The 22,635-nt window shown below is 49.1% G+C and overlaps 1 protein-coding gene across 1 annotated transcript; it reads left to right on the plus strand.

The window, feature by feature from the left end:
* Nucleotides 1-86: 86 nt before the first annotated feature.
* On the plus strand, nucleotides 87-21,206 carry eri2 (ERI1 exoribonuclease family member 2). The gene is made up of 11 exons (XM_046338044.1): nucleotides 87-369; nucleotides 571-635; nucleotides 734-814; nucleotides 1,179-1,306; nucleotides 1,734-1,887; nucleotides 4,144-4,244; nucleotides 4,778-4,859; nucleotides 17,429-17,517; nucleotides 18,900-19,194; nucleotides 19,441-19,639; nucleotides 19,861-21,206. Exons 1-11 carry the CDS (start codon nucleotides 347-349, stop codon nucleotides 20,936-20,938), a joined length of 2,295 nt encoding a protein of 764 aa, XP_046194000.1. The 5' UTR covers nucleotides 87-346; the 3' UTR covers nucleotides 20,939-21,206.
* The last annotated feature ends 1,429 nt before the right edge of the window (nucleotides 21,207-22,635 follow it).

Genomic DNA, 22,635 nt, shown 5'->3' on the forward strand with positions numbered 1-22,635 from the left:
TTATTGGCATGGGAAACATGTGTTAACATTGCCAAAGCAAATGAGGCAGACAACATACAAAGTGAATATATAAAGTGAAAAACAACAAAAAATAACAGTAAACATTACACATACAACTTCCCTTCCAGCCCAAACCAGTCGAGCGCAGCATCACCGATGAGACGAGAATTCAAAAAAAGGATCACCGCGAATCCAACACCGCTTTGTTATGAATGAAGTTGTATGCGATATTTTTTTAACCTGGTACTTTTATTTTTTGAAAGTCGTACTTCGGTTGTCACATATTTTGATATTTTAATGTACACTATTCGTAACGAAGTTGAGTCCGTGGCCTGAAGAAAACGACATGTCTACAAAGAAACTGGCGAAGTAAGTAACGTTGGCTGGCTTTCTAGCTAAACTATATCTAGACAGCCATACTAGCCGAGAAGCAATGTAATTCAAATGCCGACTTGCCATGATTCTCATAAATGGTTTTTAGCGCTCCAATGAACATAAATGTACAACGAGTAATATTCACAGTAGCGGGGGATGACAACTGATAGGATGATGTCTTCCATAAAACAACAGACAATTGGGGTTCGTGAGGAAACGCAGTCAGTCATCAACTGGACAGAAGAAACCACTAACATCTAGTAAGAGTCTTTTCAAACGCCCTACATGTTTGGTTTTCTGCTTGAATCGATGTGACATCTCGTTTAACTTCCATCACTTTTGACTTTCTACTTTCCAGATCAAATATTCCCATATCTGATTGTCATTGACTTCGAATCCACATGCTGGAGAGAGAGGAACAGCTATGGGCAGGAGATTAGTAAGTATACACTACTTTACACTACTCTGACAGTATGTGTGGTAAAATCATACCTACATACTGTAACCATTGCACTTTTTATTGTCCTCCCTCCCCCCCTCGCCTCCTTGCCTCCCCCTTCGCCTCCTTGCCCCTCGCCCTCCCCTCCTCCCCCTTGCCTCCCCCTCCTCCCCCTTGCCTCCCCTCTCTCCCCCTTGCCCCCTCTCTCCCCCTCCCCTCTCCCCCTTGCCCCCCCTCTCTCCCCCTTGCCCCCCCTCTCCCCCTCTCTCCCCCTCTCTTCCCCTCCCCTCTCTCCCCCTTGCCCTCCCCCCCCCCTCCCCTCTCCCCCTTACCTCCCCTCTCCCCCTTGCCTCCCCCCATCTAGTTGAGTTTCCTGCCGTTCTCCTGAACACCTCTACAGGTGAGGTGGAGTCAGAGTTCCATACGTACGTTCAGCCACAGGAGCACCCCGTACTGTCTGACTTCTGCACCGAGCTCACTGGAATCACACAGGTATTCACACACACAGATGCACCCTCTCCATGCAGACACACCCTTCTTCCCTGTTCAACAGGATGGTAACAGTCAGAATATTTTAAGCATTAGCCAACATCCGTGTGTGTTAGAAAACCTTTTGTTTCTCTTCTACAGCAACAGGTGCAGGCCGGGGTTCCCCTCCTCACTCGGTTTGTTATTCATCTTGTTTACAGCAACAGGTGGAGGCTGGGGTTCCCCTCCTCACTGTTTGTTATTCATTTTGTTTACAGCAACAGGTGGAGGCCGGGGTTCCCCTCCTCACTGTTTGTTATTCATTTTGTTTACAACAACAGGTGGAGGCTGGGGTTCCCCTCCTCACTCGGTTTGTTATTCATCTTGTTTACAGCAACAGGTGGAGGCTAGGGTTCCCCTCCTCACTGTTTGTTATTCATTTTGTTTACAGCAACAGGTGGAGGCTGGGGTTCCCCTCCACATCTGTCTGTCCCGGTTCTCCCGATGGCTGCAGACTCTGGAGCACCAGAGGGGTGTGGTCTTCCCCAGGGACCAGAGGGCTCCAGTCGCAGACCACCGCCCCTGTGCCTTCGTCACCTGGTCAGGTATTGTAGCTTAGGATAGGAAAGGTTACCCGGGTCACCTTCAAATGGGAAGAAATGTTTTGATATGAAAATCAGAAATTCTTATTTGCCTCCCTTTCTCTGTGGGTCCAGGACTCATATGACTATATACTGCCTTTAGACTATATACTGCCTTTCTCTGTAGGTCCAGGACTCATATGATTATATACTGCCTTTCTCTGTGGGTCCAGGACTCATATGATTATATACTGCCTTTCTCTGTTGGTCCAGGACTCATATCTGACTATATACTGCCTTTCTCTGTAGGTCCAGGACTCGTATGACTATATACTGCCTTTCTCTGTAGGTCCAGGACTCGTATGACTATATACTGCCTTTCTCTGTAGGTTCAGGACTCATATCTGACTATATACTGCCTTTAGACTATATACTGCCTTTCTCTGTAGGTCCAGGACTCATATCTGACTATATACTGCCTTTAGACTATATACTGCCTTTCTCTGTGGGTCCAGGACTCATATCTGACTATATACTGCCTTTCTCTGTAGGTCCAGGACTCATATCTGACTATATACTGCCTTTCTCTGTAGGCCGAGGACTCATATCTGACTATATACTGCCTTTCTCTGTAGGTCCAGGACTCATATCTGACTATATACTGCCTTTCTCTGTAGGTCCAGGACTCATATCTGACTATATACTGCCTTTCTTTGTAGGTCCAGGACTCATATCTGACTATATACTGCCTTTAGACTATATACTGCCTTTCTCTGTAGGCCCAGGACTCATATCTGACTATATACTGCCTTTCTCTGTAGGCCCAGGACTCATATCTGACTATATACTGCCTTTCTCTGTAGGCCCAGGACTCATATCTGACTATATACTGCCTTTCTCTGTAGGTCCAGGACTCATATCTGACTATATAGTGCCTTTCTCTGTAGGTCCAGGACTCATATCTGACTATATACTGCCTTTCTCTGTAGGTCCAGGACTCATATCTGACTATATACTGCCTTTCTTTGTAGGTCCAGGACTCATATCTGACTATATACTGCCTTTAGACTATATACTGCCTTTCTCTGTAGGCCCAGGACTCATATCTGACTATATACTGCCTTTCTCTGTAGGCCCAGGACTCATATCTGACTATATACTGCCTTTCTCTGTAGGCCCAGGACTCATATCTGACTATATACTGCCTTTCTCTGTAGGTCCAGGACTCATATCTGACTATATAGTGCCTTTCTCTGTAGGCCCAGGACTCATATCTGACTATATACTGCCTTTAGACTATATACTGCCTTTCTCTGTAGGCCCAGGACTCATATCTGACTATATACTGCCTTTCTCTGTAGGCCCAGGACTCATATCTGACTATATACTGCCTTTCTCTGTAGGTCCAGGACTCATATCTGACTATATACTGCCTTTAGACTATATACTGCCTTTCTCTGTAGGTCCAGGACTCATATGACTATATACTGCCTTTAGACTATATACTGCCTTTCTCTGTAGGCCCAGGACTCATATCTGACTATATACTGCCTTTCTCTGTAGGTCCAGGACTCATATCTGACTATATACTGCCTTTAGACTATATACTGCCTTTCTCTGTAGGTCTAGGACTCATATGACTATATACTGCCTTTAGACTATATACTGCCTTTCTCTGTAGGCCCAGGACTCATATCTGACTATATACTGCCTTTAGACTATATACTGCCTTTCTCTGTAGGCCCAGGACCCATATCTGACTATATACTGCCTTTCTCTGTAGGCCCAGGACCCATATCTGACTATATACTGCCTTTCTCTGTGGGTCCAGGACTCATATCTGACTATATACTGCCTTTCTCTGTAGGTCCAGGACTCATATCTGACTATATACTGCCTTTCTCTGTAGGTCCAGGACTCATATGACTATATACTGCCTTTAGACTATATACTGCCTTTCTCTGTAGGTCCAGGACTCATATCTGACTATATACTGCCTTTCTCTGTAGGTCCAGGACTCATATCTGACTATATACTGCCTTTAGACTATATACTGCCTTTCTCTGTAGGTCCAGGACTCATATCTGACTATATACTGCCTTTAGACTATATACTGCCTTTCTCTGTAGGTCCAGGACCCATATCTGACTATATACTGCCTTTCCAGTGGATTCTTTAAGGTTTAGAGAAAATCAGGACATTTGCACACTTTAGTACAGTCTCAAACATTTAGTGGGGATAACCCTGTTCAACTTGATTATCTGTGTTGTATTGTTTCAGACTGGGACCTGGGGGTGTGTCTGCTGTATGAGTGTAAACGGAAGCAGCTCCACAAACCTGCTGTTCTGAACAGCTGGATCGACCTGAGAGCTACGTACAGAGTAGGTGGTGTGTGTGTGTGTTACTCTTGACCTAGTCTAACTCGTGTGTGTGTGTGTGTGTGTGTGTGTGTGTGTGTGTGTGTGTGTGTGTGTGTGTGTGTGTGTGTGTGTGTGTGTGTGTGTGTGTGTGTGTGTGTGTGTGTGTGTGTGTGTGTGTGTGTGTGTGTGTGTGTGTGTGTGTGTGTGTGTGTTACTCTTGACCTAGTCTAACTCGTGTGTGTGTGTGTGTGTGTTACTCTTAACCCAGTCTAACGTGTGTGTGTGTGTGTGTTACTCTTGACCTAGTCTAACTCGTGTGTGGGGGTGTGTGTTACTCTTAACCCAGTCTAACTCGTGTGTGTCTGTGTGTGTGAGTTACTCTTAACCCAGTCTAACGTGTGTGTGTGTGTGTGTGTGTGTGTGTGTGTGTGTGTGTGTGTGTGTGTGTGTGTGTGTGTGTGTGTGTGTGTGTGTGTGTGTGTGTGTGTGTGTGTTTGTGTGTGTGTTTGTTACTCTGAACCCAGTCTAACTCGTCTGTGTGTCTCTCTTCTCAGCTGTTCTACAACAGAAAACCCAAGGGACTGAATGGAGCTTTACAGGATCTAGGGATACAGTTCTCTGGACGGGAGCACTCAGGTACACACAGACCAAAAACATCTCTCTGTTATCATTTATAGTGCTGAAAATTAACAGATTTGTGTTTTTATTTTAAAAACAACTTATTGACTGACGTTGGTTCAATTATTTAAATTCCATTTAGTTTTTTTTTTCTGTGAGCTCAATGTGTAGTTTCTATGGAGATGCGTCAGATCCGGCCTGAACTGCGTGATGTTGTAGTTTCCAACAGGCCAATATTCCACATAGTTTAGCGCATACAATGTGGTAATTAACTACAATAACCATAATCCATTGCTCTACTTGTCCGGTCTGTTTTATGCCTGCTACGAAAGAGGCTGAAGCTGTTGCTTCACGAGCTAAGTGATTAGTTGGTAATCACCAGTCAGAAAGCCTTATTTACTTTGAGGAACTACAAAAATAGTGATTTTTTTGTCAGACAGCATAGGCAGCAGCTCTATAGAGATCAACCAAATGTTAAATACGCAACAACTGAAATATATTTTATTAGAGTGAAGTGAATAAATGGTTAATAGGTGATGATCAGTAACGGGCCACTAGCTAGCTATTAGCATTCTCAGCACTAGTGGCTGGCTATCTAGCTATTAGCATTCTCAGCACTAGTGGCTGGCTAGCTATTAGCATTCTCAGCACTAGTGGCTGGCTAGCTATTAGCATTCTCAGCACTAGTGGCTGGCTAGCTATTAGCATTCTCAGCATTCTCATTCTCAGCACTAGTGGCTGGCTAGCTATTAGCATTCTCAGCACTAGTGGCTGGCTATTAGCATTCTCAGCACTAGTGGCTGGCTGGCTAGCTATTAGCATTCTCAGCACTAGTGGCTGGCTGGCTATTAGCATTCTCAGCACTAGTGGCTGGCTAGCTATTAGCATTCTCAGCACTAGTGGCTGGCTAGCTATTAGCATTCTCAGCACTAGTGGCTGGCTAGCTAGCTATTAGCATTCTCAGCACTAGTGGCTGGCTAGCTATGAGCATTCTCAGCACTAGTGGCTGGCTGGCCAGCTATGAGCATTCTCAGCACTAGTGGCTAGCTAGCTATGAGCATTCTCAGCACTAGTGGCTGGCTAGCTATTAGCATTCTCAGCACTAGTGGCTGGCTAGCTATGAGCATTCTCAGCACTAGTGGCACTAGCTATGAGCATTCTCAGCACTAGTGGCTGGCTAGCACTAGTGGCTATTAGCATTCTCAGCACTAGTGGCTGGCTAGCTATGAGCATTCTCAGCACTAGTGGCTGGCTAGTGGCTGGCTAGCTATGAGCATTCTCAGCACTAGTGGCTGGGCTAGCTATTAGCATTCTCAGCACTAGTGGCTGGCTAGCTAGCTATGAGCATTCTCAGCACTAGTGGTGGCTGGCTGAGCATTCTCAGCACTAGCTATGAGCATTCTCAGCACTAGTGGCTGGCTGGCCAGCTATGAGCATTCTCAGCACTAGTGGCTGGCCAGCTATGAGCATTCTCAGCACTAGTGGCTGGCCAGCTATGAGCATTCTCAGCACTAGTGGCTAGCTAGCTATGAGCATTCTCAGCACTAGTGGCTGGCTGGCCAGCTATGAGCATTCTCAGCACTAGTGGCTGGCCAGCTATGAGCATTCTCAGCACTAGTGGCTGGCTAGCTATGAGCATTCTCAGCACTAGTGGCTGGCTGGCTAGCTATTAGCATTCTCAGCACTAGTGGCTGGCTAGCTATGAGCATTCTCAGCACTAGTGGCTGGCCAGCTATGAGCATTCTCAGCACTAGTGGCTGGCTAGCTATGAGCATTCTCAGCACTAGTGGCTGGCCAGCTATTAGCATTCTCAGCACTAGTGGCTGGCCAGCTATGAGCATTCTCAGCACTAGTGGCTGGCCAGCTATTAGCATTCTCAGCACTAGTGGCTGGCTAGCTATGAGCATTCTCAGCACTAGTGGCTGGCCAGCTATGAGCATTCTCAGCACTAGTGGCTGGCCAGCTATGAGCATTCTCAGCACTAGTGGCTGGCTAGCTATGAGCATTCTCAGCACTAGTGGCTGGCTAGCTAGCTATGAGCATTCTCAGCACTAGTGGCTGGCTAGCTATGAGCATTCTCAGCACTAGTGGCTGGCTAGCTATGAGCATTCTCAGCACTAGTGGCTGGCTAGCTAGCTATGAGCATTCTCAGCACTAGTGGCTGGCTAGCTAGCTATGAGCATTCTCAGCACTAGTGGCTGGCTGGCCAGCTATGAGCATTCTCAGCACTAGTGGCTGGCTGGCCAGCTATGAGCATTCTCAGCACTAGTGGCTGGCCAGCTATGAGCATTCTCAGCACTAGTGGCTGGCCAGCTATGAGCATTCTCAGCACTAGTGGCTAGCTAGCTATGAGCATTCTCAGCACTAGTGGCTGGCTGGCCAGCTATGAGCATTCTCAGCACTAGTGGCTGGCCAGCTATGAGCATTCTCAGCACTAGTGGCTGGCTAGCTATGAGCATTCTCAGCACTAGTGGCTGGCTAGCTAGCTATTAGCATTCTCAGCACTAGTGGCTGGCTAGCTATGAGCATTCTCAGCACTAGTGGCTGGCTAGCTATGAGCATTCTCAGCACTAGTGGCTGGCTCAGCACTAGCTATTAGCATTCTCAGCACTAGTGGCTGGCTAGCTAGCTATGAGCATTCTCAGCACTAGTGGCTGGGCTGAGCATTCTCAGCACTAGTGGCTGGCCAGCTATGAGCATTCTCAGCACTAGTGGCTGGCTGGCCAGCTATGAGCATTCTCAGCACTAGTGGCTGGCCAGCTATGAGCATTCTCAGCACTAGTGGCTGGCCAGCTATGAGCATTCTCAGCACTAGTGGCTGGCTAGCTATGAGCATTCTCAGCACTAGTGGCTGGCTGGCCAGCTATGAGCATTCTCAGCACTAGTGGCTGGCCAGCTATGAGCATTCTCAGCACTAGTGGCTGGCTAGCTATGAGCATTCTCAGCACTAGTGGCTGGCTAGCTATGAGCATTCTCAGCACTAGTGGCTGGCTAGCTATGAGCATTCTCAGCACTAGTGGCTGGCTAGCTATGAGCATTCTCAGCACTAGTGGCTAGCTAGCTATGAGCATTCTCAGCACTAGTGGCTGGCTAGCTATGAGCATTCTCAGCACTAGTGGCTGGCTAGCTATGAGCATTCTCAGCACTAGTGGCTGGCTAGCTATGAGCATTCTCAGCACTAGTGGCTGGCTAGCTAGCTATGAGCATTCTCAGCACTAGTGGCTGGAGCATTCTCAGCACTAGCTATGAGCATTCTCAGCACTAGTGGCTGGCCAGCTATGAGCATTCTCAGCACTAGTGGCTGGCTGGCTAGCTATGAGCATTCTCAGCACTAGTGGCTGGCTGGCTATGAGCATTCTCAGCACTAGTGGCTGGCTAGCTATGAGCATTCTCAGCACTAGTGGCTGGCTAGCTATGAGCATTCTCAGCACTAGTGGCTGGCTAGCTATGAGCATTCTCAGCACTAGTGGCTGGCTGGCTGGCTGGCTAGCTATGAGCATTCTCAGCACTAGTGGCTGGCTGGCTAGCTATGAGCATTCTCAGCACTAGTGGCTGGCTGGCTAGCTATGAGCATTCTCAGCACTAGTGGCTGGCTGGCTAGCTATGAGCATTCTCAGCACTAGTGGCTGGCTGGCTAGCTATGAGCATTCTCAGCACTAGTGGCTGGCTGGCTGGCCAGCTATGAGCATTCTCAGCACTAGTGGCTGGCTGGCCAGCTATGAGCATTCTCAGCACTAGTGGCTGGCTGGCCAGCTATGAGCATTCTCAGCACTAGTGGCTGGCTAGCTATGAGCATTCTCAGCACTAGTGGCTGGCTGGCCAGCTATGAGCATTCTCAGCACTAGTGGCTGGCTAGCTATGAGCATTCTCAGCACTAGTGGCTGGCTGGCTGGCCAGCTATGAGCATTCTCAGCACTAGTGGCTGGCTGGCTAGCTATGAGCATTCTCAGCACTAGTGGCTGGCTGGCCAGCTATGAGCATTCTCAGCACTAGTGGCTGGCTAGCTATGAGCATTCTCAGCACTAGTGGCTGGCTGGCTGGCCAGCTATGAGCATTCTCAGCACTAGTGGCTGGCTAGCTATTAGCATTCTCAGCACTAGTGGCTGGCTAGCTATGAGCATTCTCAGCACTAGTGGCTGGCCAGCTATGAGCATTCTCAGCACTAGTGGCTGGCCAGCTATGAGCATTCTCAGCACTAGTGGCTAGCTAGCTATGAGCATTCTCAGCACTAGTGGCTGGCTGGCCAGCTATGAGCATTCTCAGCACTAGTGGCTGGCCAGCTATGAGCATTCTCAGCACTAGTGGCTGGCTGGCTAGCTATGAGCATTCTCAGCACTAGTGGCTGGCTAGCTATGAGCATTCTCAGCACTAGTGGCTGGCTAGCTATGAGCATTCTCAGCACTAGTGGCTGGCTAGCTATGAGCATTCTCAGCACTAGTGGCTGGCTAGCTATGAGCATTCTCAGCACTAGTGGCTGGCTAGCTATGAGCATTCTCAGCACTAGTGGCTGGCTAGCTATGCTAGCTATGAGCATTCTCAGCACTAGTGGCTGGCTGGCCAGCTATGAGCATTCTCAGCACTAGTGGCTGGCCAGCTATGAGCATTCTCAGCACTAGTGGCTGGCTAGCTATTAGCATTCTCAGCACTAGTGGCTGGCTAGCTATTAGCATTCTCAGCACTAGTGGCTGGCTATGAGCATTCTCAGCACTAGTGGCTGGCTGGCTAGCTATGAGCATTCTCAGCACTAGTGGCTGGCTGGCTAGCTATGAGCATTCTCAGCACTAGTGGCTGGCTGGCTAGCTATGAGCATTCTCAGCACTAGTGGCTGGCTGGCTAGCTATGAGCATTCTCAGCACTAGTGGCTGGCTAGCTATGAGCATTCTCAGCACTAGTGGCTGGCTGGCTGGCCAGCTATGAGCATTCTCAGCACTAGTGGCTGGCTGGCCAGCTATGAGCATTCTCAGCACTAGTGGCTGGCTAGCTATGAGCATTCTCAGCACTAGTGGCTGGCTGGCCAGCTATGAGCATTCTCAGCACTAGTGGCTGGCTGGCCAGCTATGAGCATTCTCAGCACTAGTGGCTGGCTAGCTATGAGCATTCTCAGCACTAGTGGCTGGCTGGCTGGCCAGCTATGAGCATTCTCAGCACTAGTGGCTGGCTGGCCAGCTATGAGCATTCTCAGCACTAGTGGCTGGCTGGCAAGCTATGAGCATTCTCAGCACTAGTGGCTGGCTAGCTATGAGCATTCTCAGCACTAGTGGCTGGCTGGCTAGCTATGAGCATTCTCAGCACTAGTGGCTGGCTGGCTAGCTATGAGCATTCTCAGCACTAGTGGCTGGCTGGCTAGCTATGAGCATTCTCAGCACTAGTGGCTGGCTGGCTATTAGCATTCTCAGCACTAGTGGCTGGCTGGCCAGCTATGAGCATTCTCAGCACTAGTGGCTGGCTGGCCAGCTATGAGCATTCTCAGCACTAGTGGCTGGCTGGCTGGCCAGCTATGAGCATTCTCAGCACTAGTGGCTGGCTGGCTAGCTATGAGCATTCTCAGCACTAGTGGCTGGCTAGCCAGCTATGAGCATTCTCAGCACTAGTGGCTGGCTATGAGCAGTCTCAGCACTAGTGGCTGGCCAGCTATGAGCATTCTCAGCACTAGTGGCTGGCTGGCTAGCTATGAGCATTCTCAGCACTAGTGGCTGGCCAGCTATGAGCATTCTCAGCACTAGTGGCTGGCTATGAGCATTCTCAGCACTAGTGGCTGGCTAGCTATGAGCATTCTCAGCACTAGTGGCTAGCCAGCTATGAGCATTCTCAGCACTAGTGGCTGGCTGGCTAGCTATGAGCATTCTCAGCACTAGTGGCTGGCTATGAGCATTCTCAGCACTAGTGGCTGGCTGGCCAGCTATGAGCATTCTCAGCACTAGTGGCTGGCTGGCTAGCTATGAGCATTCTCAGCACTAGTGGTGGCTGGCCAGCTATGAGCATTCTCAGCACTAGTGGCTGGGCTATGAGCATTCTCAGCACTAGTGGCTGGCTAGCTATGAGCATTCTCAGCACTAGTGGCTGGCCAGCTATGAGCATTCTCAGCACTAGTGGCTGGCTGGCTAGCTATGAGCATTCTCAGCACTAGTGGCTGGCTGGCTAGCTATGAGCATTCTCAGCACTAGTGGCTGGCTAGCTATGAGCATTCTCAGCACTAGTGGCTGGCTGGCCAGCTATGAGCATTCTCAGCACTAGTGGCTGGCTGGCTAGCTATGAGCATTCTCAGCACTAGTGGCTGGCCAGCTATGAGCATTCTCAGCACTAGTGGCTGGCCAGCTATGAGCATTCTCAGCACTAGTGGCTGGCTGGCTAGCTATGAGCATTCTCAGCACTAGTGGCTGGCTGGCAGCTATGAGCATTCTCAGCACTAGTGGCTGGCTGGCTAGCTATGAGCATTCTCAGCACTAGTGGCTGGCTAGCTATGAGCATTCTCAGCACTAGTGGCTGGCTGGCTAGCTATGAGCATTCTCAGCACTAGTGGCTGGCTAGCTATGAGCATTCTCAGCACTAGTGGCTGGCTGGCTAGCTATGAGCATTCTCAGCACTAGTGGCTGGCTATGAGCATTCTCAGCACTAGTGGCTGGCTAGCCAGCTATGAGCATTCTCAGCACTAGTGGCTGGCTATGAGCATTCTCAGCACTAGTGGCTGGCTAGCCAGCTATGAGCATTCTCAGCACTAGTGGCTGGCTGGCTCAGCTATGAGCATTCTCAGCACTAGTGGCCAGCTATGAGCATTCTCAGCACTAGTGGCTGGCTGGCTAGCTATGAGCATTCTCAGCACTAGTGGCTGGCTGGCTAGCTATGAGCATTCTCAGCACTAGTGGATGGCTAGCTATGAGCATTCTCAGCACTAGTGGCTGGCCAGCTATGAGCATTCTCAGCACTAGTGGCTGGCTATGAGCATTCTCAGCACTAGTGGCTGGCTATTAGCATTCTCAGCACTAGTGGCTGGCTGGCTAGCTATGAGCATTCTCAGCACTAGTGGCCAGCTATGAGCATTCTCAGCACTAGTGGCTGGCTGGCCAGCTATGAGCATTCTCAGCACTAGTGGCTGGCTGGCTAGCTATGAGCATTCTCAGCACTAGTGGCCAGCTATGAGCATTCTCAGCACTAGTGGCTGGCTGGCCAGCTATGAGCATTCTCAGCACTAGTGGCTGGCTGGCTAGCTATGAGCATTCTCAGCACTAGTGGCTAGCCAGCTATGAGCATTCTCAGCACTAGTGGCTGGCCAGCTATGAGCATTCTCAGCACTAGTGGCTGGCTATGAGCATTCTCAGCACTAGTGGCTGGCTGGCTATGAGCATTCTCAGCACTAGTGGCTGGCTGGCCAGCTATGAGCATTCTCAGCACTAGTGGCTGGCTGGCTAGCTATAGCATTCTCAGCACTAGTGGCTGGCTGGCTAGCTATGAGCATTCTCAGCACTAGTGGCTGGCTAGCTAGAGCATTCTCAGCACTAGTGGTTGGCTGGCTAGCTATGAGCATTCTCAGCACTAGTGGTGGCTGGCTGGCCAGCTATGAGCATTCTCAGCACTAGTGGCTGGCTGGCCTAGCTATGAGCATTCTCAGCACTAGTGGCTGGCTGGCTAGCTATGAGCATTCTCAGCACTAGTGGCTGGCTGGCCAGCTATGAGCATTCTCAGCACTAGTGGCTGGCTGGCCAGCTATGAGCATTCTCAGCACTAGTGGCTGGCTGGCTAGCTATGAGCATTCTCAGCACTAGTGGCTGGCTGGCAGCTATGAGCATTCTCAGCACTAGTGGCTGGCTGAGCATTCTCAGCTAGCTATGAGCATTCTCAGCACTAGTGGTGGCTGAGCATTCTCAGCACTAGTGGCTGGCTAGCTATGAGCATTCTCAGCACTAGTGGCTGGCTGGCCAGCTATGAGCATTCTCAGCACTAGTGGCTGGCTAGCTATGAGCATTCTCAGCACTAGTGGCTGGCTAGCTATGAGCATTCTCAGCACTAGTGGCTGGCTGGCTAGCTATGAGCATTCTCAGCACTATGAGCATTCTCAGCACTAGTGGCTGGCTAGCTATGAGCATTCTCAGCACTAGTGGCTGGCTAGCTATGAGCATTCTCAGCACTAGTGGCTGGCTGGTTGGCTAGCTATGAGCATTCTCAGCACTAGTGGCTGGCTGGCTATGAGCATTCTCAGCACTAGTGGCTGGCTGGCCAGCTATGAGCATTCTCAGCACTAGTGGCTGGCTGGCTAGCTATGAGCATTCTCAGCACTAGTGGCTGGCTGGCTAGCTATGAGCATTCTCAGCACTAGTGGCTGGCTATGAGCATTCTCAGCACTAGTGGTTGGCTGGCTAGCTATGAGCATTCTCAGCACTAGTGGCTGGCTGGCCAGCTATGAGCATTCTCAGCACTAGTGGCTGGCTGGCCAGCTATGAGCATTCTCAGCACTAGTGGCTGGCTGGCTAGCTATTAGCATTCTCAGCACTAGTGGCTGGCCAGCTATGAGCATTCTCAGCACTAGTGGCTGGCTGGCCAGCTATGAGCATTCTCAGCACTAGTGGCTGGCTGGCTAGCTATGAGCATTCTCAGCACTAGTGGCTGGCTGGCTAGCTATGAGCATTCTCAGCACTAGTGGCTGGCTAGCCAGCTATGAGCATTCTCAGCACTAGTGGCTGGCTAGCTATGAGCATTCTCAGCACTAGTGGCTGGCTAGCTATGAGCATTCTCAGCACTAGTGGCTGGCTGGCTAGCTATGAGCATTCTCAGCACTAGTGGCTGGCTAGCTATGAGCATTCTCAGCACTAGTGGTTGGCTGGCTAGCTATGAGCATTCTCAGCACTAGTGGCTGGCTAGCTATGAGCATTCTCAGCACTAGTGGCTGGCTAGCTATGAGCATTCTCAGCACTAGTGGCTGGCTGGCTAGCTATGAGCATTCTCAGCACTAGTGGTGGCTGGCTCAGCTATGAGCATTCTCAGCACTAGCACTAGTGGCTGGCTAGCTATGAGCATTCTCAGCACTAGTGGCTGGCTAGCTATGAGCATTCTCAGCACTAGTGGCTGGCTGCTAGCTATGAGCATTCTCAGCACTAGTGGCCAGCTATGAGCATTCTCAGCACTAGTGGCTGGCTGGCTGGCTGGCTATGAGCATTCTCAGCACTAGTGGCTGGCTGGCTATGAGCATTCTCAGCACTAGTGGCTAGCCAGCTATGAGCATTCTCAGCACTAGTGGCTGGCTGGCTATGAGCATTCTCAGCACTAGTGGCTGGCTGGCTATGAGCATTCTCAGCACTAGTGGCTGGCTGGCTATGAGCATTCTCAGCACTAGTGGCTAGCTAGCTATGAGCATTCTCAGCACTAGTGGCTGGCTAGCCAGCTATGAGCATTCTCAGCACTAGTGGCTGGTGGCTGGCTATGAGCATTCTCAGCACTAGTGGCTGGCTAGCTATGAGCATTCTCAGCACTAGTGGCTGGCTAGCTAGCTATGAGCATTCTCAGCACTAGTGGCTGGCTATGAGCATTCTCAGCACTAGTGGCTGGCTATGAGCATTCTCAGCACTAGTGGCTGGCTAGCTATGAGCATTCTCAGCACTAGTGGCTGGCTGGCTAGCTATGAGCATTCTCAGCACTAGTGGCTGGCTGGCTAGCTATGAGCATTCTCAGCACTAGTGGCTGGCTAGCCAGCTATGAGCATTCTCAGCACTAGTGGCTGGCTGGCTATGAGCATTCTCAGCACTAGTGGCTGGCTAGCTATGAGCATTCTCAGCACTAGTGGCTGGCTAGCTAGCTATGAGCATTCTCAGCACTAGTGGCTGGCTGGCTAGCTATGAGCATTCTCAGCACTAGTGTGGCTGGCTAGCTATGAGCATTCTCAGCACTAGTGGCTGGCTGGCTAGCTATGAGCATTCTCAGCACTAGTGGCTGGCTGGCTAGCTATGAGCATTCTCAGCACTAGTGGCTGGCTGGCCAGCTATGAGCATTCTCAGCACTAGTGGCTGGCTGGCCAGCTATGAGCATTCTCAGCACTAGTGGCTGGCTGGCCAGCTATGAGCATTCTCAGCACTAGTGGCTGGCTGGCTAGCTATGAGCATTCTCAGCACTAGTGGCTGGCTGGCCAGCTATGAGCATTCTCAGCACTAGTGGCTGGCTGGCCAGCTATGAGCATTCTCAGCACTAGTGGCTGGCTGGCTAGCTATTAGCATTCTCAGCACTAGTGGCTGGCTGGCTAGCTATGAGCATTCTCAGCACTAGTGGCTGGCTGGCTAGCTATGAGCATTCTCAGCACTAGTGGCTGGCTAGCTATTAGCATTCTCAGCACTAGTGGCTGGCTGGCTAGCTATGAGCATTCTCAGCACTAGTGGCTGGCTAGCTATGAGCATTCTCAGCACTAGTGGCTGGCTGGCTAGCTATGAGCATTCTCAGCACTAGTGGCTGGCTAGCTATGAGCATTCTCAGCACTAGTGGCTGGCTGGCCAGCTATGAGCATTCTCAGCACTAGTGGCTGGCTATGAGCATTCTCAGCACTAGTGGCTGGCTGGCCAGCTATGAGCATTCTCAGCACTAGTGGCTGGCTGGCTAGCTATGAGCATTCTCAGCACTAGTGGCTGGCTGGCTAGCTATGAGCATTCTCAGCACTAGTGGCTGGCTAGCTATGAGCATTCTCAGCACTAGTGGCTGGCTGGCTATGAGCATTCTCAGCACTAGTGGCTGGCTAGCTATGAGCATTCTCAGCACTAGTGGTTGGCTAGCTATTAGCATTCTCAGCACTAGTGGCTGGCTGGCTGGCTAGCTATGAGCATTCTCAGCACTAGTGGCTGGCTGGCCAGCTATAAGCATTCTCAGCACTAGTGGCTGGCTTGGCTGGCCAGCTATAAGCATTCTCAGCACTAGTGGCTGGCTGGCTGGCCAGCTATGAGCATTCTCAGCACTAGTGGCTGGCTGGCCAACTATGAGCATTCTCAGCACTAGTGGCTGGCTGGCCAGCTATGAGCATTCTCAGCACTAGTGGCTAGCTAGCTATGAGCATTCTCAGCACTAGTGGCTGGCTAACTAGCTATGAGCATTCTCAGCACTAGTGGCTGGCTAGCTATTAGCATTCTCAGCACGAGTGGCTGGCTAGCTAGCTATGAGCATTCTCAGCACTAGTGGCTGGCTGGCCAGCTATGAGCATTCTCAGCACTAGTGGCTGGCTGGCCAGCTATGAGCATTCTCAGCACTAGTGGCTGGCTGGCTAGCTATGAGCATTCTCAGCACTAGTGGCTGGCTAGCTATGAGCATTCTCAGCACTAGTGGCTGGCTAGCTATGAGCATTCTCAGCACTAGTGGCTGGCTAGCTATGAGCATTCTCAGCACTAGTGGCTGGCTGGCTGGCCAGCTATAAGCATTCTCAGCACTAGTGGCTGGCTGGCTGGCTGGCCAGCTATAAGCATTCTCAGCACTAGTGGCTGGCTGGCTGGCCAGCTATGAGCATTCTCAGCACTAGTGGCTGGCTGGCCAACTATGAGCATTCTCAGCACTAGTGGCTGGCTGGCCAACTATGAGCATTCTCAGCACTAGTGGCTAGCTAGCTATGAGCATTCTCAGCACTAGTGGCTGGCTAACTAGCTATGAGCATTCTCAGCACTAGTGGCTGGCTAGCTATTAGCATTCTCAGCACGAGTGGCTGGCTAGCTAGCTATTAGCATTCTCAGCACTAGTGGCTGGCTGGCCAGCTATGAGCATTCTCAGCACTAGTGGCTGGCTGGCTGGCCAGCTATAAGCATTCTCAGCACTAGTGGATGGCTGGCTAGCTATGAGCATTCTCAGCACTAGTGGCTGGCTAGCTATGAGCATTCTCAGCACTAGTGGCTGGCTAGCTAGCTAGCTAGCTATAAGCATTCTCAGCGCTAGTTGGTCATAGCTAGCTAGCTATCCGCATTCTCAGCAGTAGTTGCACATAGCTAGCTAGCTATAAGCATTCTCAGCACTAGTTGCTCATAGCTAGCCAGCTATAAGCATTCTCAGCACTAGTGGCTGGCTAGCTAGCTATAAGCATTCTCGGCACTATTGGCTGCTAGCTAGCTAGCCACATTCTCAGCACAAGTTGCTCATAGCTCTTAGTTAGCACTAGTGGCAGGCTAGCTAAGTATTAGCATTCTCAGCACTAGTGGATGGCTAGCTAGCTAGCCGCATTCTCAGCACTAGTTGCTCATAGCTAGCTATTATCATTCCCAGCACTAGTGGCTGGCTAGCTAAGTATTAGCATTCTCAGCACTAGTGGCTGGCTAGCTAAGTATTAGCATTCTCAGCACTAGTGGCTGGCTAGCTAAGTATTAGCATTCTCAGCACTAGTGGCTGGCTAGCTAAGTATTAGCATTCTAAGCACTAGTCATTTAATAACATTAGGATCGAAACACACACAACTCCAGTCATCATTGTCAGTTACTGTGAATAATATACATATTGTTTGAAGGTCTGGATGAAGCCCATAAGTTACAATGAATAATATTCATATAATGTAATGTAATGTATATAAAACAACGTGAATATTTCACTTAAGCATTTTTGAAAATCTAGACACACAAATATTTTTTGTTGAATGTTATTTGCAGGTCTGGATGATGCCCGTAACACTGCTCACCTGGCCTGGAGGATGATGAGGGATGGCTCTGTGATGAAGATTACACGCAGTCTGGAGAGGGTGAGTGGCTCCCTGACAAACCCCCACTCCTACACCCCCAGTACTAACAACCCCACCGTGCTGACGACCCCTGGACTACTGTACTACGCCCCTAAAGACTCACCCAGTGGCGAACTACATCGAACCCTTGGATTTCTGTCAACGCCCCAGAACACCCACTCCTCCCATAAAGACTTACGCAGGTGACCCCCCCCCACCCTCCGTTCCATACACACCTGGGTTGTATTCATTAGTGCAAACCGTAGTGAAACATTTTGCCATGTAAAAGGTTTTGCAATGATCAGTTTCTTATTGGAGTCCTAGTTTCGGGTCAGTTTTCTTTCATTTAGTTTCTATTGAATATTACTCGGTCTCCTCTGTTTACTGGACTGTCTATCCATAAAGTTGCTTAAAAATGTTTTGGGGATTTGGGCCTTGTGGCGCGGCGGTCTCAGGCACTCCATCGCTGACCATCCTACCAATCCTCGACTTCGGCCATGTCATTTACAAAATAACCTCCAATACCCTACTCAACAAATTGGATGCAGTCTATCACAGTGCAATCTGTTTTGTCACCAAAGCCCCATATACTACCCACCATTGCGACCTGTACGCTCTCGTTGGCTGGCCCTCGCTTCATACTTTACTCCATGTGTAACTCTGTGTCGTTGTATGTGTTGAACTGCTTTGCTTTCTTGGCCAGGTCACAATTGTAAATGAGAACTTGTTCTTGACTGGCCTACCTGGTTAAATAAAGGTGTTCTCAACTGGCCTACCTGGTTAAATAAAGGTGTTCTCAACTAGCCTACCTGGTTAAATAAAGGTGTTCTCAACTGGCCTACCTGGTTAAATAAAGGTGTTCTCAACTAGCCTACCTGGTTAAATAAAGGTGTTCTCAACTGGCCTACCTGGTTAAATAAAGGTGTTCTCAACTGGCCTACCTGGTTAAATAAAGGTGTTCTCAACTGGCCACCTGGTTAAATAAAGGTGAAATAAAAATCGCAGTGTTAAAGGTGTCACTACAGACATGGGTTCGATCCCAGGCTGTTTCACAACCGGCCATGATCGGGAGTTCCATAGGGCAGCGCACAATTGGTTTGGCTGTGGGGGGGGCTTTACTTTGCTCATCGCACTCTAGTGACTCCTTGTGGCGGGCCGGGCGCCTATATTCTGACCTCGGTCGTCAGTTGATGTGGTTGGCTTCTGGGTTAAGTGGGCGTGTGCTAAGAAGCGGGGGTCGGTGGGTCATGCTTTGGAGGACGCATGACTCGACCTTCGCCTCCCGAGCCCGTTGGGGAGCTTCAGCGACGAGACAAGATCGTAATCACAAAAATGGGGAGGAAAAGGAAAGAAAAATAAGAAATTATAATGTATTGATTTATTTTACTTTGTTTACCTCTTAGGCACCTTTGAAGACCAAACCCCTGTTTGGAAATGGGAACGTGCCAGGGGATGGTTGTCCTGGCAACAAGAGGGATAACAAAACCACTTTCAAAAACCCCTCCAAGACGACAGAGAGCGGCGGCGGCGGCCATCTTGAAAATCGACCCAACAGCAAGCCAGTTAGCAACACGGACGTTGTTGAGACACGACCCAAGCCTTCAGACAGCATGGTTCCCAACACAGAGGTGAACTCCAACTTAACTGCTGAACCTGTTCAGTATCAGAGTATTGTCTCACCAAAGACCCTTCTCAATGGTGTGACCACTCCAATGTGTGGTGGTGGTGGTGGTGGTTGTAGCAGAACAGGTAGAATAGAACCAAAGACCCTTCTCAATGGTGTGACCACTCCAATGTGTGGTGGTGGTGGTGGTGGCAGAACAGGTAGAATAGGAGCCATACGGTCCGTCTCCTCTCCTATGACTTTCAATATCCCCTCTCCTTATCACTACAACAACAGCCTCGTTCTGGTCTCCACCACTGTGAATTGCATTACCCATCTAGCCCAGCCAGACCCGACACATGACCCGGAAACAGGAAGTATGGAGGAGGACGTGCCTATCTCGTGCGGTTCGTATGACGACGTCGTATTGGAGGAGGACTGGGATGTCACGGTTGGTGACGAGGCTTCTGTTGCTGATGTGTACACAGAGAACCAGAGGTTTGAGGTGGATGATAACTCGGTTTATGGGAGAACCTTGCTGTGTCCAAGCCCAGTACATTCAAATCCTGGTAGAGGTCCAACCAACAGTAGGCCGAGGTCCAATACCACCAACACGCCCTGCCAACATCTGACCAGCCTGGTACACAAGACCGATACTAGAACATCCTCCAGTAACTTGGTGTCTTTCAAGGCTGGGACAACAAGGACCTACAACACTTCTGCACCCAACAGTCTGTCCACTTCCTCTTTGTCACACCCAGACCTGTTACCCCTGGCTCAAACCTCTCAGATACACGGTCAAGACTGAACACGGAAACGTCAAACTCCTTTGTGATCGAGAAGAACAACAAGAACGACTCGAGAACATCCTCCAGTTCTGCAAAAGCTGCGACAACGAGGATATACAACACCTCTGGGTCAAATAGTTCATGTAGTTTCTCCTTCGACAAACCCAGACCTGTTACCCATGATTCCAACCGCTCAGCTACACGGTCAAGACCGCAAACGGCAACATGGAACAACTCCTTTGTGATCTACAAGGACAAGCCGAGAGCCTCAAATACCACTTCCACATCCAATACCTCAACAGCATCCAATACCTCAACAGCATTCAATACCTCAACAGCATTCAATCATTCCTTTGTCAAACCCAGACCAGGCCTCCAGAACTCCAACCTCCATGCTACACGGTCACGACCTCTCACAACAAAAAACCCTGGTAACTCCTTCGCACCCATGTCCTCTACTACAAACCTTCCCAATCCTTCCGTCACTAGACCCAAACCAGTTACCGCCAGCAGTGACTCTAACCTCTCTGCTTCAAAGACACCAAACGGCTCTGCATCCAGTCTCTCCTTTGCCAGGCCCGGCCCTGTCGTCCATCACCCCGACCCGTCGACTTCACGTTCAAGGCTGCACTCGGAGACGCCAAACACATCTTTCACGATCCACAAGTACTCCTCTTGCCTCTCCTCTGTCGCTCGTCCTTCTGTCGGTGGATCGTTCTCCGTCCTCTCCTCGTCCGTTAACCGCTCCTCGCTCCCGCCGACCCGCAGCACCAAGATCACGGCCCCGCTGTGCGACTGCGGGCGGCGAGCCAAGCGTCTAACGGTGTGTAACGGCGGTCCGAACCAAGGCCGAGCGTTCTACTGCTGCACGGTGCGTAAACACGGCCCCGGGGGGACCAGGAAGGGATGTGAGTTATTTAAGTGGGAGTCTGCTCTCCTCCAGGCTAAATCACCAGCCTCCGCTGCCAACTCCATCGCTCTGCGTTTTGGTCTCAACTCCAGTGTTGTTCGTCCCCTGTCGTCGTCTAGGACGAGATATCAGTTAGCTTGAGGTCATAGGGAGACTCTCAACAGCATTTCCTTCTCATCCAATGGGTTTGGAGAGGACATAAGGAATCAAGGAAATGCAATTGAGATTCTCCTCACAAAGGTGTCATATTTTAAACTGTACTTTATGTATGATGCGTTGTTGTATTTTTTTTGTATATGATTTATGTCCGCATACTAAATCTGGTGCATTCATTGACCAATATCCTGTACAGTTTCTAAATAGAATTTTATCTTCCATAATGTGAGATGACATGATGTCATAATGAAATGTAAAATACCTTTTTTAGGTCGGCACTGTCATAATAAAAGATGTCATGAACTGTATTTACATGGGTTCTATTGTTGTAAATTTAACAGTTGAGGTCGGAACCAAAAATGGACATTTTATAAAAATGTTTTGTGTTCTGACATAAGGACGGAATTGCAAATTGTTCCTCTTGTCGCCCTGTACTAGAGCCGCCAATATTTTACATGCGCAACAATAGTGAAATCGGCAGTTCGTCTTCAAAATGAACTGTGAATTATGAGTGAGAAAGTTAGTGGGTCAAAGATCTAACCCCCCCAAGACATGCTAACCTCTCCTGTTATTGTAATGGTGAGGGGTTAGCATGTCTTGGGGTTATGATATATATAATGCTAATCTCTCCTGTTATTGTAATGGTGAGGGGTTAGCATGTCTTTGGGTTATGATATATATAATGCTAATCTCTCCTGTTATTGTAATGGTGAGAGGTAAGCATGTCTTGGGGTTATGATATATATAATGCTAACCTCTCCTGTTATTGTAATGGTGAGAAGTTAGCATGTCTTGGGGTTATGATATTAAATGCTAACCTCCCCTGTTACTGTAATGGTGAGAGATTAGCATGTCTTGAGGGTATGATGCTAACCTCCCCTGTTATTGTAATGGTGAGAGATTAGCATGTCTAGAGGGTATGATGCTAACCTCCCCTGTTATTGTAATGGTGAGAGGTTAGCGTGTCTTGAGGGTATGATGCTAACCTCCCCTGTTATTGTAATGGTGAGAGGTTAGCGTGTCTTGAGGGTATGATCTTTGACCCTCTTAACTTTCTCACTCGTCATTATTCACAATTCATTCAGGATTATCTGTAACCATGGTAGCATCCACATTATTGTGAAAGTGTTTATTTTTTTGTGACTCAAATGACACGCTACGTTATTTACCATTAATTAATTAGAACATAATCTGAAACACAACCAAAATGAACTGCAAATGCACATGGAATACAGTTGTAGAGTTTAAATTATTGCGTGATAGGAATGTGGAACCAAATACTGAACTTCTGACTACTGTATAAGTATCTTTAGGGGTGTCAATTTGTTGTATTGTTTAAAAAAAATATCTTTCTCTGAGCGATTTGTATAAAAAATAGAATTTCCCCTTTTATTTTTGCACACAATATAGCTGTGTTTGAATTATTTTATACAGTCATTATTGCTCATCTTTATTAAGGGTGTCAACAATTTCACACCCCACTGTGTATATGGTGGCCTGAGGTCTATAGGCCCAGTAGAATCTATATATATGGTGGCCTGAGGTCTATAGGCCCAGTAGAATCTATATATATGGTGGCCTGAGGTCTATAGCCCCAGTAGAATCTATATATATGGTGGACTGAGGTCTATAGCCCCAGTAGAATCTATATATATGGTGTTATGTCATGGTGGACTGAGGTC

This window comes from Oncorhynchus gorbuscha, unplaced genomic scaffold (assembly GCF_021184085.1).
Source record: "Oncorhynchus gorbuscha isolate QuinsamMale2020 ecotype Even-year unplaced genomic scaffold, OgorEven_v1.0 Un_scaffold_1694, whole genome shotgun sequence".
Classification (NCBI taxonomy): Eukaryota; Metazoa; Chordata; class Actinopteri; order Salmoniformes; family Salmonidae; genus Oncorhynchus; species Oncorhynchus gorbuscha.